The sequence below is a fragment of the Lactuca saligna genome, chromosome 1, assembly GCF_052625555.1.
Source record: "Lactuca saligna cultivar CGN05327 chromosome 1, ASM5262555v1, whole genome shotgun sequence".
Lineage (NCBI taxonomy): Eukaryota > Viridiplantae > Streptophyta > Magnoliopsida > Asterales > Asteraceae > Lactuca > Lactuca saligna.
Window position 1 is genome coordinate 22856776 of NC_136417.1, and position 18341 is coordinate 22875116.

The 18341-nt window shown below is 34.8% G+C and overlaps 1 protein-coding gene and 2 long non-coding RNA genes across 7 annotated transcripts; 1 reads left to right on the forward strand and 2 right to left on the reverse strand.

The window, feature by feature from the left end:
* Window positions 1–1769: 1769 nt before the first annotated feature.
* LOC145028595 (uncharacterized) lies at window positions 1770–7027 on the reverse strand. 4 transcript variants are annotated; one of them, XR_013676069.1, is made up of 4 exons: window positions 6892–7027; window positions 5899–6675; window positions 5645–5820; window positions 1770–1907 (listed from the first exon to the last, which is right to left on the reverse strand). It is a non-coding gene; the product is annotated as an uncharacterized LOC145028595 (long non-coding RNA). The 4 variants fall into 4 exon arrangements; XR_013676071.1 differs by lacking the exon at window positions 1770–1907 and adding an exon at window positions 4169–4406 and having other exon boundaries at window positions 5740–5820; XR_013676068.1 differs by lacking the exon at window positions 1770–1907 and adding an exon at window positions 4169–4406.
* On the forward strand, window positions 5599–7138 carry LOC145028584 (vignain-like). Its single transcript, XM_078977281.1, has 4 exons — window positions 5599–6070; window positions 6171–6406; window positions 6486–6626; window positions 6881–7138. The coding sequence occupies exons 1-4, from the start codon at window positions 5620–5622 to the stop codon at window positions 7136–7138; spliced, it is 1086 nt and encodes a 361-aa protein (XP_078833407.1). The 5' UTR covers window positions 5599–5619.
* A 7506-nt stretch (window positions 7139–14644) lies between these two features.
* LOC145028612 (uncharacterized) lies at window positions 14645–15607 on the reverse strand. Of its 2 annotated transcripts, XR_013676088.1 has the most exons (3): window positions 15589–15607; window positions 15134–15301; window positions 14645–14994 (listed from the first exon to the last, which is right to left on the reverse strand). It is a non-coding gene; the product is annotated as an uncharacterized LOC145028612 (long non-coding RNA). The 2 variants fall into 2 exon arrangements; XR_013676080.1 differs by lacking the exon at window positions 15589–15607 and having other exon boundaries at window positions 15134–15467.
* Between the last annotated feature and the right edge of the window lie 2734 nt (window positions 15608–18341).

Genomic DNA, 18341 nt, shown 5'->3' on the forward strand with positions numbered 1-18341 from the left:
AGCCATAAATCTTCCCCAAAAAGGGATCTAACAAACAAGCAAGCAAGGTACAAACCTTATAACTTTCAAAGACTGCAAATGATGAACCAAACTCGAATCCTTCAGCCTCCTATTGATCCTTTTATGCTCTTCCTTCTTCCTTGAGGTCAAACCCACAAAAATCACTCAAAAGCCTTAGATCTTGCACCAAAACACTTTGGGTTTGCTATGGAGAGTCTTTGGGAGCAATAGGGACGAGTGGTGGCTGAAAGAGATGATTAAATAGGGTGCAAACCCTCTGATTAGGGTTTTGTCTAGTCAGAGCCTACTCGTCGAGTTTGGCCGCCGACTAGACGAGTCCATCACTTAAGTCCTGTGTCCAATGCCACTCCTACTCAACGAGTTGGGCCTTCAACTCGTTGAGTTCCAGGCCAAAAATGCAAAATACAACAAAATAAATTACATACCAGGATCCGAGTGCTACTGTACTCTTCATTTCCTACCCTTCTTGTTGATTGCATGCATGAGGTTTATAAAGTTTGCAATTTTATGAATCTCCAGGGCAAAATGGTCCCAAGGTGGGCTAGATCTGGCCTTTGGTCGAGTAAGGACACCATACAAGGGTTTTAGGGCATATTTCTCTCTTTTTGGACATTTTGATCTAGGGACATGCATGTCCATAAAACCTCCACCTTTGGAATGTTGTGAGGACTAGAAAGCTTTCTTTAAAGGAAGGATTTCAGATCCCTGGAGTTTTCGACCATATGGTAAAACTTTGGAGCTTTCCAACCTTTACTAAGGACCTTAGAGCATTTGGAACGACTTTAGAAGGTAAAGTTGGAAACTTTATCCTTCTAGACACCTTAGGGCTTCAGATCTAAGCCCTGGAATCGTTGTATTCGGTGTATAATCACAACAAGCAAACAGGAAGGGGGACTCGGCGAGTTCCCCTAGCAACTCAACGAGTCGGGTTGGGTTTCCTCGTTTTCTGTATATATCAAGCGAACTCGGCAAGTTAATGAAACAACTAGGCGATTTGGCTAGGGTTCGATCAGGTCTTTTGGACACGGAAGGAACTCGACGAGTTGGAGTTAACATGGACCGTTGACTTTGACTGATGACCTTGGTTTTGACCAAGGTTGACCACGGTTGACTTCGGGAGTAGTTTTGGGTTTATGACAAGTCTATCTTTTGTTGCTTTTAGACGGTTGAGTTGGAGCAGCATGTGGGACATATCTGAGTATAGTTTGCCAGTTCAACATATTTGAGATGTGAGTCTCCTCACCATGCCAATGAGTCGAAGGCACCAAGGCCGGGCCATTAATTGTTACGTATGTGCTATTGAGTTTTGTGATATGCAATGTACTAGTTGTATCTGTGAACCTTGTATGGAAGACCTTGAGGGTTCCCAGGGTACTTAGGTATAAGACCGTGGAGGGTTTCTATGGCATCCTAGGCAAAGACCTCGGGGGAGGGGGGGTTCCCGAGGCACTTAGGTGTAAGGGGTTGTTTGGTAGGATCTGAATTTTCAAGAGGTCTGAATTTTAAGGTCTGAACTTTTAACATGTTGTTTGGATGACACCTCTGAATTTTAATCTGAATGATGAAAATGACAATTTTACCCTTTTATAGTCATGTGTTGTGCTAATGATAAATACATAATTCATAAAAATTACAAGTGATCATACAATAACCAAATTAAACATAAATTCTTTCAAATTCACTTCTTTCAATCTATTGAAACTTAAACATCATACAATTTAACCAAATTATATATAAATTCTTCCAAATTCACTTCTTTTAATCCATGGAAACATAAACATAATATAATAACAAAAAAAACACCACCATTAATAAATACCACCACCAATCCCATATGTCTTGAACCCAAATGTCTACAAATTTTTTGAACCAAATCCTTTTACTTCCTGCACATTTAAGAAACAATAAAAATCACATGAACTAATGATTCCAGATAAACAAGTCATATGAACTATTGATTTCAGCAACAAACTTTTCAACACATATCAAGAGAAATCATAAGACCATCAAAATTTTCATAAAGAGAATATATGAGCATCGGATGAAATCAGCAAACAATTTCATCAAAACATCATCAATTTCAACAAGAAATTGCCGATTAGCAACATGTACACAAGTTAATAATCAGTTTATAGGCAAAGAAACTGAAATTAATGCTCCTAATAACAATTTTATCAAAATGTATACATACACCAACACTTAAAACCCAATCCAAATCTGGTATAAGCTAAACATTCCAGAAAAAACATATTCAGCTCTTATTATTAAGTTTTAGGGTAAAGAGGAAGAAAGTCTCACCTACAACCGGAGGGGTTTTCGAAAGCAAAGTCGCTGGTGGATGGAGCAACTCGTTATCTCGGAGAAGAATGGAGTTGCAGGGACTAGCGGTAGCGACCGAAGAGAGACGATGTAGAGAAGCGAAGAGTTGATTATGCGCACAACTTGAGAGGCGAGAGAGAAAGAATCGATGAGTAGTGGGTTGGAGGGGTTGATTGTCATTGGAGATTGTCGGACACACAGTGGCAGTGGTCGACTGATATCGAGGGGATAGCAGAGGGTTGTAGTCGTACGATCGGAAATGCAGTTGGAAGGATGGGTCGGCATTTGTGAAAGAAGGAAAAGAGGAAAGAAGTGGAGTAGCAGGGCAAAAGAGGAACACACGTCGTTTTTTTTAATTCAGACACGCCCCAATATCTTAAAAATTAAAAGGCAATTCCCAAATTAAGAGCTATAAATTCAGATATTACCAAACGGTCTAGATCTTAAAAATTAAGAGATTGCCTCTTAATTTTCCAATTAAGAGACTATCAAACAAGACCTAAGACCAACAATTAATTAATGAATATTCAACCCTTTAATTAATTAAACTGTTTAATTAATTCCAAAATATTTTACAATTAGTTTCTAATTAATTATTAACCATAATAATTAATAAATTAATTTCCTCTTTATTTATTCTATTCAAAATCCAAAAAAAAAATGACTTTGTTATTATTAGAAATATTACAAATAATTAATAATATTTGACATTATTTCTAGTAGTACGATCAGTTTTAATACGGTTCGTTTTCATACGGTTGCAGTTCGGTTTTTAACTGCATAGATTTTGTGCAATTTCTTTTTTCTGCATTTTTATATCACGATTAAACATTTCATATTTCACATATGACATAACTTGTTTGGGCATTTAAGACTTTCTTTTCGTGGTTTTAAGAACTCAAAGACTATTTAGTCGTTATAATAATAAAAAACAATAAGACAATAACTCAAAACACTACCAATGGTATTCAACCTTAGTTTGAATTATGGTGTGGTGATCAATTGATTCAATATTCCGCTCAAAGTTTCAGTATAATATCATTTTTTAACAAGTAATATATTAATAATTAAGTACTAAATAATTAATTGTATAAAAATATTTATTTAATGTATAAAAATCAGTGCGTTTAGTTTTTTATTTACAGTTCGGTTTTTACAGTTCGATTTTTAGCGGTTTTTCAAAACTAAAAACACCACACCAAAAAATTTCGTTTTTTGCTAAATAAAAACAGCATCATTGGTTTCCTTTTCGATTTTGATTTTTTTAGTGGGAAAATGACTTGATAGCGTAAGATACTTTTAGAAATGTACACATTTAGTCCTTTTTTTTTTTTTTTTTTTTTGTAAAATAAACCCTTATATATATATATATATATATATATATATATATATATATATATATATATATATATATATATATATTTGTAACAATGCGATCCTTGTGACCGGCTATACCCGGTATACCGGTCATATACAAATTTTATTTTAGGGAAAATGACTTGATAGGTAAGATACTTTTTGAATTATACACATTTAGTCCTTATTCTTTTTTTTTTTGTAAAATAAACCCTTATACTTTATTAATATGTACACATTAGGTCATTTTCACCGGATTCTACAGGTTTTGCTGATGTGGAAGCACAAGTGGCACTAAATAACAATTAATTAGCTTAGTCACCGGAGGTGGGTGATCCTCCAGCAACAAAAAAAAGGACGGCGACCCTTCTCTTTCTCGTCTCTCTTCCTTCCGGTCGAACATCAACAGTCAAACACCCTTTACCTGTTGTGTTTCTCCGATCTGTCTCTCTTTGTCACCATCTTTGAGATATGTTGCCAGAAAAAGAAGAAATAATCGACGAGGGGCTACCAGAGCAGCTCCTCACCGCCAACTACCGTCTCTACGTCCTCCTGCCTCCCCCTTCGACCTTGTTGTTTTTGCCATCATTCCTCCTTGCTACCAGTGATGTGTAGGAACACACAAATGAGTCGGCGAAGATCGGAATTCTCCCTCTTTTTCATGATGAATAAAAGTTGGAAAAATCCCGTTGTGGATATGTGGATGCCACCTGAGTATTTCATTTCAACAAAATAAAAGAAAGGGAAAATGACTTGATAGGGTAAGATATTTTTTGAAATGTACACATTTAGTCTTTATTCTTTTTTTACCACGTCAGCAAAACTTGTAAAATCCAATGAAAATGACCTAATGTGTACATATTAATAAAATATAAAGGTTTATTTTACAAAAAAAAAAAAAAAAGAACTATGTACATTTCAAAAGGTAATATATTAATAATTAAGTAATAAATAATTAATTGTATAAAAATATTTATTTAATATATAAAAATCAGTGCGGTTAGGTTTTTTATTTACAGTTCAGTTTTTAGCGGCTTTTTCAAAACTAAAAACAACACCACACTCTTATGGATTTTTTGAGTTTTTCAGTTTATGGATTTTTTTTTTTTTTTTTTTTTTTTTTTTTTTTTTTTTGTAGATTAGTTTTTGTTCGCCCCTAGTTAGTAGTTATTACTGTGAGAAAGGTTGTTTTGCAAAATTAAAGTATTTTCACAAAACCAATTTTGCAAACTAGATAGCTTATTTTGTGATAAATGTGCAAAACATGGTTATTTTGTGCGCACTCTTATTTTGGTTGTTTTTTAATTAGCGCTAAAATAAAAGAATTGATGCCAAAATCAATTTCATATAATTATTAGGATTCAAATCAAACAATACAAAACAAAATTCTTCCAAAAAATATTACGTTTATTTTAAGATAAAACATTCCATATAATAAAATGGCTTCAAGCAACCACTAGATATGCTTAAATTCGGTACTTTAAGCCCCCTTTATTTGCCTTCATATCGTAAACTAAAAGCCAACACAATTTATAACCCAAAACATGCAATGCTTGCACCTTTCACTCATCTTAAATTCCCTATTCAAAGTTTCAAACCCCCAAAACGTGACCAAAGTTATCTATTCCATCTTTTGACCCATAAAACAAGGGCAACAAGTCCTTATATTTGGTCTTTTTAGGCAGTGACAAAGCACATGAGAGTTTAACAAGTGTCATATTATCTTACTTAGTTTTCAACATTAGAATAGAAAGTAGAAACTACAATTACTTCCATTAAGTGTGTTTCATGGCCATAAGTCACCTCTCATGCACTCAACCTCTAATCATTTAATCTCACTAGCAATCAATCTCCTCTATATAAACCAATCACCAAGTTCATAACTTTCAATCACAAACAAAATCCAAGAAAACTAGCAAAAAAATGGAAATTAGTAAGTTAGTCTTACTTTCACTTGCATTGTTTTTAGTTCTAGGCTTTGTGATGGGATTTGATTATAGCGAGAAAGAGCTTGAAACAGAGGAGAGTTTGTGGGATTTGTACCGGAGATGGAGGAGCCACCACCACGTGGCGGAGATAGGCCGCCAAGAGAAACTCAAGCGGTTCAATGTGTTCAAGTTCAACCTGCAACATGTTCACAACACAAACAAGATGAAAAAACCTTATAAGTTAAAGTTGAACAAGTTTGCTGACATGACTAACCATGAGTTTAGAAGCGTGTATGCTGGATCAAAGATTAGCCATCACCGGATGCTGCAAGGAGCGCGTATTGGAAGTAAGGGTTTCATGTATGAAAATGACGATAATGTCCCTGACTCGGTTGATTGGAGAAAGGAAAATGCAGTCACCCCTGTCAAGAATCAAGGCCGATGTGGTAACACTAACAACTTCTTTTCCTCTTGTGTGTTAGGCTATGTTTCTTTATTTCCATGATAAGTGTTGTATGAATAAATGATATTGGGTATGTATTACAGGAAGTTGCTGGGCATTTTCAACTGTGGTTGCAGTAGAAGGAATAAACCAGATCAAAACCAAGAAACTAGTATCCTTATCAGAACAAGAACTTGTGGATTGTGACACTGGTGAAAACCATGGATGTAATGGAGGACTAATGGACATGGCATTTGATTACATTAAAAAGAACGGAGGTCTAACTACTGAAGATAACTACCCTTACACAGCTGCAGATGGAAGTTGCAACAAAGCAAAGGTAAAACTTCTGTTTGAAAGATCCCAGGGATGAAAACTTGTGAATCGGATGTACATGTGAATCGATTTTGGAATTACAGGTGGGAAATCAAGTAGTAACGATTGATGGACATGAGGATGTGCCAGTTAATGATGAGGATTCTCTAATGAAAGCAGTTGCAAACCAGCCTGTATCTGTTGCCATTGATGCTGGAAGTTCTGATTTCCAGCTCTATTCAGAGGTATCTCAAAACTCACATAGACAGATGACATATAATTTGGTTTGGAAACCTGCAACACAAAAATCAAAGCGGAAACCAAATAAATATGTTGATTTTTCGAGTCCAAATCACCAACTGAACGCCCTTAAGTTATCCTAAATCGCTCGTTTATGGTTTTTATTTGGACTTTTACGAAAACGAATTTGTTTACGATTAAAAAACCTATATATGAAGGTTTAAAAGGTAAATCAGCAGTTAATGATACGATTTAACAGGGAGTTTTTACCGGAAAGTGTGGAACGGAGTTGAATCATGGAGTAGCGGTGGTTGGGTATGATACGAGCGACGACGGAACCAAGTACTGGATAGTGAAGAACTCGTGGGGAGCAGATTGGGGAGAGAAGGGATACATACGGATGCAACGCGGAATTTCTGACAAGAATGGGCTCTGCGGCATAGCAATGGAGGCTTCTTATCCTGTTAAGAACTCTGATACAAACCCCAATTCATCATCGATCAGGGATGAACTCTAGAAGAAATGAATAATTGAATTCTTATGTGATCTCAATACTAATTGTATGGCTATGATGGTATATGATTACGAGTTTGATTTTTATCATCAAATAACTGGGCATTTGGGCTGGAGTATATTTTCTCTTGGAACCAATTATTAGATTACTTTGACTTCGATCATATTACCATAGGTTAACTAACGAATCAGGTGGTCTTTCCAAGGTTGAGGTTTCAAGCCTTGGTGTATGTAAGTGTTAGTTTAGGAGTAGTTATATATTATATTTGCCAGTTAAAAAAAAAAACTAACGAACCAGGTAATTAGGTTTCGAATTTTTTCACGTTAATGTATTTTTTTTTTTTTTACATATTACACCAATATGGTTGTTATAACCGTTTAACTATCGTCACTTTAAACGTTAAGGGGCCGACATTTAAACAGTTATATAATTATATTTGAGTAATATGTATAAATAAAATACCTTAAGGTCCTAATATGGATAAATTTGAAACATTATTACCCTCCTAGGTCATTAATCATTCTAAAAGAGATTAGAGATACAAGATTTGTCGGGATACTCCATTACTTGTCGAGAATATCTCATTACTTGTCGTGGATACTCATTTACTTTGATTATGACTCTGTCACTGGCTGAATGTGACATGCTCATTTTCACGGTCAGAAAAAAACCGATTTTGTTTGTGATTTATAAAAATCAGAGTACATCTTTTAATAGAAATGTTGCGGAATTTGTTCCTAGTAAAATATGATAAATACGTTACCAAGGCATTTCCGAAGAAAAGTATTTTTATTTATTTTAAAACATTTGGGATGTTATCGTCAATACAGAAACATAAGTATAAACAGAACTTACATTCATTATCAGTAGTGATTTATATCTCCTTAATCTCTCAGTATAATGTGACTTCATATCAACACCTGTGATATAAATAAACTGAGTGGGTCAGGTTGGGAAACCTGGTGAGTACATAGGGTTTTCAACCCACAATAATATAATTATTATGTTTAATCTTCAAACAATTAATCAACCCAATTACCCATCTCCATTATCTTCTTTACCCTTAAGAATCTACCCTAAAAATCATCTATTCCTCGTTCATTTATTCCTAAGGATTATCCTAAGAAATTGGCACAAAGTCCATCGTCACCGGGATTAGGCACTAAGTCTGCATAGTCGTCAGGGTTTATACAACAGGCACTAAGTCTGCATAGTCACCAGGGTTTATACAACAGGTATTAAGTCCGCATAGTCGCCAGGGTTTAGGTACTAAGTCTACATAGTCACCAGGGTTTAGGCATCAAGTCTGCATGATTGCCAAGGTTTAGGCACTAAGTCTATATAGTCGCCAATGTTTAGAGTACACTGAATGAACACATCGTTCACAACACCTACAGGTTGCGAGCCTACTAATGTTCCACCGGACTGTCTAGAATAGTCTGTGGTTGTCATCTATACTCTGCTAGATGATGGGTAAGGGTGAGCATGGTGCGGTTCAGTGCGGTTTTTGGCCAAAACCGAACCGAAAACCGCAACTTCGGTTTTTTGAAATTTAGAAACCGCACTGTTCGGTTTTTGCGGTTTTTTATTGCGGTTCGGTTTTTTTTGCAGGTTTTTGTTAGTTTTTTTTTTTGTTTTTGTTTTCCCTTTTTACTCAAACTCAAGTAACTCAGTGAGTTACTTTGACTCATATGAGGAGTGTTAATCATTTATTGGAGATAAACCGATACCACCACTCTTGGTTTAAAATCAAATTACATAACCACTCACGATAATATCAATTAATGTATTAATAAAAATGATACTATATCACTAGTACTTTTCATATTTAAATGTTAAAAAAATATCATAAACATTATTTGTTATTGTAAATACCACTGAATGTATGCTTAAAAATATACAATAATCATCCGATAGATACGATAGATATTTACATTTATAAAAAATTTAATTGTCATAAGTTCTTGGTTCTTACAAATATCAACACTTTATATATATATATATATATATATATATATATATATATATATATATATATATATATATATATATATATATATATATACGGTGCGGTTCGGTTTTCTTACGGTTTTTGCGAGACTAGAAACCGCACTGCACCGAGTATTTTCGGTTTTTGCAAAAATAAAAACTGCACCATCGGTTTTCATTTCGGTTTCGGTTTTTCGGTTTTGGTTTATGCGGTTTTTTTGGTTTGCGGTTCGGTTTTTGCTCACCCCTAATGACGGGTCCATCATTTGGGTAAAAGGCTTCTCTCATTGTTCACCTCTCACCCTTATCTCATGGTCTATATCACCTCTCATCTCATCATCCGAATCATATTTCATCTACCCATGTTTTACCAAACATATTTTGTAGATATAAAATACATATATAGTTTAATTCATTTAAAGCATGTACAAAATCATTTATCCAGCATAGACAACAAGTATGAAGCCTACTCCGCACCTGCTGAATCCTCTCAGTCATCTTGAGCACCACTTTGGTGCTCCCCATGACCCTCTGGCCAACTTCTCCCTAACATATCGGGGTCCTGCACCTTCTCCCGTATAACATCTCGAAGGGAGGACGGTCAATACTTGCGTGGTAGATGTTGTTGTATGAGAACTCGGCCAAAGGAAGATAAGTATCCCAACTACCACTGAAGTCTAACACGCACGCCCGCAACATATCTTCCAGAGTTTGGATGGTCCACTCACTCTGACCATCTGTCTGCGGGTGAAAAGCGGTGCTAAAATGCAGACGAGTACCCATCTCATCATGGAACTTCTTCCAAAACTTGGAAGTAAACCGTACGTCTCTATCTGAAATCACGGAGACTGGAACTCCATGCCGCGCCACCATCTCTCGGATGTAGATATCAGCCAGCTTCTCTGACGAGATACTCTCCTGGATTGGTATGAAGTGGGCGCTCTTGGTCAACCGATCCACGATGACCCATATAGAATCCACTCCCCGTGTGGTCCTAGGAAGCTTGGTGATAAAATCCATCATCTGGCAGCAATGGGGTCCTTCGTCCCATGGAAATCTAGCGCACCACTGCCCCTGAAGTCCTTAAAGGACAGTGTGCGAGATCCTGACTGCCCAGATGCCAGGTCACTCCTAAATTCCCTGAGGCGGTCCTCCATTAGCTCAACTATTCCTTCCTTGATCGACCCGAAGATGATGGGGGTCGACTCAAGGATACCTCTGGTGATCTCTGACGCTAAGAACTCACGTAGCCCCTCATCTACTGGCTCGAAACCTGATCTCGAACCCGATCCCTCTCCTGAGCTGCCAACTGCTGGCCTCGAACGTAGTACCACCATTCTGCAATAATTAATAACAACCGTTAGTGATATTGATACCTCTTGAGGGATCACATCTACTACAAGTTCCTTGATCTTATCTCGGCCTTCCTTAGTTCGGGTACGGATCCTCTGCTTTCAGTAGTACGGGCCCATACTACCTTCCAAATCTATCCGTGCCTTTTTCAAGGACTATTCAACCTTGATCACATGGGGTGGGGCTCAAATAATCCTTCGAGTAAAAGACTCGTCCCCACAATGGTTAAACTCAAACGAGAGCTGCGCAATAGGGCCAATTCCAGCACTCTGAGATTATTCAACGCTGATCACATGAGATGTGACGTATTCACCTAATGGCTAACTCTCATTGTTCAGAGTCCCACAATGCACAAAGCAAGTATCATTCAAACAAAAGGGAACAACTCCCTTAAATGAAGTATGATGATATTTCTGAAGTTTCTGGAGTTGTGTCACAAAAATGTGATCGCAGATATAGCTTATACGATTGCAGAAATTGATTTTTTCCCAGATGGATTTTACAACTATGCAAAACCTCGACATAATTATGCGATCACAGTAACCAAAAATGTGATCATAGAAATGGCTTTTCGCCTCAATTCGGATGTGATTCTTTAGCTTAATCATTCCAAGTTATTTCTTAGCATCCTTCTTTAGTTCCAACTCCATTTAGGCTTCAAATATACATCAAGCTGCTCCTAAAGTATCCCTCCGCTCGAATTATCTGAAAACAACACAAAAACGCTAGCAGTTCGAGAATTCTGATAAAAGACATGAGTTGAACATTATTTACACTATTGACATGCAAATTTACAAAATATGATGCTAAATGTTAATAAAAACTACCCAAAAGATGCATAAAATGACATTTATAATCCCCTCCCTCTTTGAGGCCAAGGGTTTAAGTCTCGTCGTGGACATATGTGAAATTAGGTGTTAGCTTAGGAGTATATTAGATTTTCTGATTCTATTTTTTTTTTACCCGAAGCCATTTGATTCATATTAGTTATATTTATGTAGAAAGACGACAAACGCTTTGTTCTCCAATATTAGTGAAATGGCCAAAGATCTATTATAACTCTCACACACACACACACACATAAACATATGTATGTATGTGTGTGTGTGTATATATATATATATGTGTGTGTGTATGTGTGTGTGTTAGGAGTTCCATACATACATACATACATACATATGAGTTAGTTTTTCTTGGAACTCCTAACTCATATGTATGTACATATATGTTAGTTTTTCTTGGAACTCCTAACATATATGTTAGAATTCTAACATATATGTGTTAGGAGTTCCATACATACATACATACACACACACATACATACATACATACATATGAGTTAGGAGTTCCATACATACATACATACATATATGTGCAGACCTTTTAGAATTGCCAAAAGAGATTGATACAATTACTTCGTTACATTTTACTAATGACTTCGGTAAATATAATTATGTACAATACCGAGGCATAAACATGAAATCTTTGTAACTTTTAAAACTTTTCATAATGGAATAAAGAATCAACTCAGTAAGAACATAAAATCCATTTTACCTGATAGCGGTAGTAAATATATGAGTTAGGAGTTCTAAGAAAAACTAACAATTTATAGGATTGACTTGGAATTCACTCTGAATGGAACACCACCTTATGCTAGAAAATGCCTTTGATGATATACGAACAATGACATACAATGTTTCATAACAGACAAAAAAACATTTGTCATAAAATTATGCCATCTGTTATCAAATTTAGAAGGTTTATGATAGTAATAAATGTATGTCGTCAAATGATGTCATCTTGTATTAAAATTCATGACATACATTAATATATGTCATTGATTACGGTTATAAAAAAAAAAATTTTAAAAATACAGGACACTCTTTCATTTTTATGTGTTATCTTAAAATAATGTCATGCCGTCTTATTTCCCGATGTAGCATTTTTCATCAACTTCAAAAAGTCATTTAATGTATCCTCGATCTCCAAGCAATTTTGAGTTTTTGGTACAAGAAATCGACTACTCACAAGAAATCTACATCCTAGATTTAAACATCCCACTCGCCGTACTCATTTTCATTCTCCCTTCAATTGTCTCTATTTACCGTAAAAAAGCTAAAAGAGTGCTTAAGAAAAAGGTAACCTTTGTCTCTTTGGTTGTCTACTTCATCTTAACTTTTCAGCTCTTTTACATGATTTTCTTGATGTTTACTATTTTGTAGGGATGTGAAATTATATAGTTTGTGATGGTTTTCATGTGCTTATTTTTTTTTAGCTTAGTTATTTTTGTTGCTTACAACTTGATTCGTTCGACTTTTATTTTTTTTTGAGATTTATGTAGAGTTATTTCTAATTTATTTATGGGTCTGTGTGGTGTTTAATATGACATTTGCTTTTAATTAAAACTAGTAAAGAAGCCCGTGCGTTGCACGGATCAGATTTTTTTGTTGACGTTTAGTGAAAGTGGAATTTAATAAACAAAGGTGATTATGTATTCAAATCAATATTAGTGTCATCCATAATAAAAAAATAATATTTTTTACCCATAGCCAACATTTTGTCCTCTTATAAATCTTAACATATCTAATTTTGGTTGCATGTAAAATACATACTTGTTATAATAATATAAATAATCTGATTCAATTCCCCACCACAACATACTTTCATGTATATTTTTCTCATATCATCTTATAAATTTTGTCCCACTGCAACATGCTACTTTGAAAGATTTACCAAATTACAACATTGTAATTAGAAAAAAAAAAATGAAGGTACAAAAGTGCAGTTGGGTCATTTTCCATTCGGATCATGGTTCTATGTGTACTTATGGCCTACAGGCCATTTTTGTTACTAATCACATGGGAAAACAACTTCTGATAAGCTTGAACAATAGCTTATAGGTGATCAGCTTAATCTTTCATATCTTTCAGATAACTTCAAATTCAACATGAAATTGCATATCGGATTAGATTGACCAAACAAATTAAGCCTTAAAAAACCCTTCAATTGACAGAAAATATAGCAAAAGACATAAATACCCTTAAGGAATCATACCTTAAGAGTCTACTTTGAGGACCTAACATAAGGTTTATTTGATTTAAACTGCACAATCCGACATAATTATAAGATACAAATTATATTAATAATTAAATTGACAATTATAATGTCATAAACTATAGGAATATTATCTTAAAATCAAACATACACATTCAGAAAGATCATCTAGGCAGTCATAAACTACATATAAGGGATACACTTTGGTAATTTCCATCAAGATCCATCTGGCAACCTAAAGCAACAAAAAGAAACTCACTAATTAAAATTTGTTTGTTAATAAAAGATATTTTTATTTGGGTTTTTCGGTATTCAATGTTAGTTCTTCTCGTTGTATTTTGCCTTAACATATTGAATTTTTTCGTAAATAATATTAATTCTTCTCATTGTAATTTTTACATTTTTAAACTTGATTTACACAATTGAAAGTGAGTTACTCATTACCTTTCATGGACAAACTCACAAACATATTTCAACATACAAAATAACGGAAAAGGAAGCCTATAAATCAAGCTTTTTTTTTTTTGTCTCTTTTACATTTTACGGCCCAAATTTAATAAACGTACAAGGCCCACAAACTGTCAACACCAACTCCGTGAATAATTTTTTTTAGCAAATGAAAGGGTAGTTCTATCTTTTCACAAATTTAATTAGGTGCAGGAAGTTGATTAGAAAACCTCAATCGGATAGAAAGTTAGTTATAAAGGGCATCTTCAGTTGAAATTAGTATTAACCATCAAAAGTGTAGAAAACATTTGATCCAACAGGCTGCAGTACAACTTTTTGCATCAAAATGTCCTCAAAATACAATCAATTTATTCCCGAATCAACTAAAAAAATGTAGAATGATAACAACAAAAACATAAAGGAGTCAAGTAAAAGGATTTATTTGGTCATACATCTTGACAAAGCATAACATCCTGGGTTGCAGTTTCTATATTAGTAGAATTTCCCAAATGCTGCTCATCACTTGAAGTTCCACCTAAGAAGTATTGAATTTTTATGAAAAGATGAAAACCTTCTTTCAAGCATTTTATCAAACAGTTGGGGTGTCTAATACAGAAGTAGCAAAGAAACAACAAATCACAACAACCACATATGACCTCCATCAGATACTAAAAATTTTCATCTAAGTTATTTTAATAACATCAAATTTAATATGAAAAAGTAGACATTTTTTAGAACAAATTATAGATTTTGCTGTGAAGTACAACCGAACCCGATTTACAACATTGGGTATATACAGGTCGATTCACACGAGAAAGGCTTACAACCCTTTTTGCAAACCAAAACAATGCTCCACAAAATTCATACACATAGGAACAATCACCACAATCATCAACCTCAAGAAGACTAATGGCCACAGAAGAATCACCAACCAAGGTAAGAAGACAATTACGCTTAGACGGACGTGAAAATGGAGGAAAACATACAGAAGAGGCATCAGAGCAACGGACCTTCCGCTTTGACATATATATAAACAAAGAAAACCAACAGAAATCGAAACAATGTCAAGCAAACACCGACAAACATGAGCAAGTAATAACGAAGATTGCATCAACAGAATAATACATAAGAGTAATTGCAGAGAAAAAAAAATACCTAGACAGGTTAACCGAAGAGAGAAAACAAAGAAGAAGCCGACAAAGGAAAATCGCAAGTCAGCATCTCATTAAGTTTTAGAGAGCAGGAAAACACCACATAAACACCAGGTCACCATTCCACCATGGTTTTGCGATTACCAAAGCATAGCCACCGACAAACCTCCCTCTTCAGGCGACGTACATACAAAATTAGAGAAGTAAGGGGAAATAAGTGAGAAAATAAATCAATAAAGGCATACAGTAAAAAGGAGAAGGAGGGTAACATGTAAAAATAGAATGAATTTTTTTTACCGAACGTACTGTTCCTAAGGGTATTGGGATTTAATTATATGTTTAATATTTAGATCTATGTTTTGTTTGAATCCCCATATGGATTTTGGTATAATTGATTTCAATTTTCGATAAGTAGTTTTTAATTATAATGAAATTATATCTGTCGTTTTTCCAACTTACAAAAGTTATAAACAACTCAACGTAGAGGTAGTTGGAGATACACTTTGAGCAATAGAAAGAGTACCGATAGGAGGAAGGGACAAGAGGAGGTTTAAGAACGTGTAACTTTAAAGAAATATTTGGACATCTTTGTTATATAAGCTTATTACAATTTCAGGAAGGAATCATATCGGGTGGCGGTGTTGTGTATGTGTGATGTAAGCAAAGATGGTAACTAAAAAACCATATGTTGTTTTAAGGGAAATCTCTAGAAAAGTACTATTATTTACGGAAAAATTACACTTTAGTTCCAATAATTTTTTTGAACGAAAAGGTCCTAAAAACCGGCAAAAATTTACAGTTTGACAATTTTTGACCGGTTGAAACCGGTACCAAATTAATTTGGGATTATTTCGTAAACTAAACCAAAATATTGAGATTTTTCTGTAAACAAGAATATTAGGATGTTTGTGCAAACAAAACCATTATTATTATTATTATTATTATTATTATTATTATTATTAAAATAAATAAGATTACTGTTTTTTGAACTTGTATTATTAATATTGTTAATAAAACATCTAAATGCATTTAAATGAAAAAATAATGCCATTGTTTAAGGGTGGAGGTGGAGGAGATGGTGATGTTTTTAGCATTGAAATCATTAACTTCTGCTTGTATATTTTTTTCTTTGTATATGATCATTTCACATTTGTTATTATTGTTTTCAATTCAGAATATTAATACGTAACAATTTAAAAGAAATTGTATATTTATAAAACTGTTTATAAATAGTTTAAGATAGAATGATTTCCCACTTTGTATATAAAATTGTTTAAGGTAGAAGAATTACTTTACAAATCCAATAGATTCACTACAAACATCTACATAGGTAGTCCATAATAATAATAATAATAATAATAATAATAATAATAATAATAATAATAATAATAATAATAATAATAACAATAATAATAATAACAATAATAATAATAATAATAATAATAATAATAATAATAATAATAATAATAATAATAATAATAATAATAATAATAATAATAAGAGTTTTGTTTGCAGAAAAGTCATAATATTTTTGTTTATAGAAACATGTCAATATTTTGGGTTAGTTTACGAAATAGCCCCAAATTAATTTAGTACCGGTTTCAACCGGTCAAAAAGGGTCAAATTGTAAATTTTTGTCGGTTTTCAGGACTTTTTCGTTCAAAAAAAATCCTGAGGCCGACAACAGCCATGGAGAGGGACATCCGAACCAGTGTGAGGTACAATAATACATCAGCTGAGATTTGGAAAGACTTGGAAGAGAGGTTTGAGAAGGAAGGTGTTCCACGGGCTTACGAGCTAAAAAATTCGTTGAACACTACAAGGCAGGACGGGACTTCGGTTTCATCCTACTACACGAAATTAAAAACCCTATGGGATGAACTGCAACTCGTTCTCCCAACACCAAGATGTACCTGTGATGGGTGTAATTGCTCTCTAGGAAGAAGATTGAATGAAGTGAAGGAAAAACAAAGAATTTATGAGTTTCTTATGGGGCTCAATGAGGAGTTCTCCATCATCCGAACCCAAATCCTTGCCATGAAGCCACCACCTTCCTTGGGGGCCACGTATCACCTGGTTGCTGAAGATGAACAACAACGCGCAATCACAGGTGGATCGAGAAAATCAGTTGGCGAAACAATAGCCTTCCAGGTGAACATGATGAACAAGAAGGCAACACGCACTACACAAGGGGTTCAAAGCACACAGATGGCTAACAAAGGATCACAACGAATCATGAAACAGAGTAGCAACAAGGCAGAAAAATGCATTTTTTGTGGAAAAGGACACAAAAGCGATGGGTGCTTCAAGAAGATAGGTTACCCTGATTGGTGGCCGGGAAAGAAAGACAAACCAAAGGCAAAAGCAGCTTGTGTAGAAGTTGGACCCAGCCCCATACTAGGGTTAGCGGATGAACAATATCGTCTTTTTGTTGCACACTTCCGAGAAGATGAGGCTCCTAAAGCTAATCTGGCAGGTAGAACTAACACGTATGATGGATGGGTGGTTAACTCGGGTGCAACTGAACACATCACCCATCGAAGTGACTTTCTTGATAACAGAGTCACAAACACCAAAGAAACACCTGTCATCATCCCTAATGGCGATAAGGTGCCCGTCATGGGTGAGGGTGAACACACCCTACCAGGAGGTGTCAAAATTGATGGCGTATTACATGTTCCTAATTTCAATTATAACTTGTTATATGTTAACAAACTTACAAGGAACCTTAATTATGCTGTAACTTTCTTTCCTGACTTCTTTGTTGTGCCGAAATTAGTGACGAGGGACATGATTGGTGCGGGTAACTGCATTGGGGGATTGTATCGAATGGGGGCAATGGAGAAGAAGGCTCTCGTGACAACTTTTGAGGTTTGGCACAAAAGACTTGGTCATCCATCACCCAAGAAGATTTCGAATTTAAATTTTGTTAGAGATGTTTCTAGGAATAACCAAACTAAAATGTGTGATGCTTGTTCTAAAGCTAAGCACACTGGGTTGCCATTTCCCATTAGTGAAATAAAGACTGTTTCTTGTTTTGAGCTTATACATTGTGATATTTGGGGAAAATATAGAATCTCATCCCTATCAAAGGCTCTCTACTTTTTAACAATAGTTGATGACTATAGCTGATCAGTGTGGACTTTTCTTATCAAACACAAACATGAAGTTGGTTTACATCTCATAAATTTTCACAAAATGGTGAAAACACA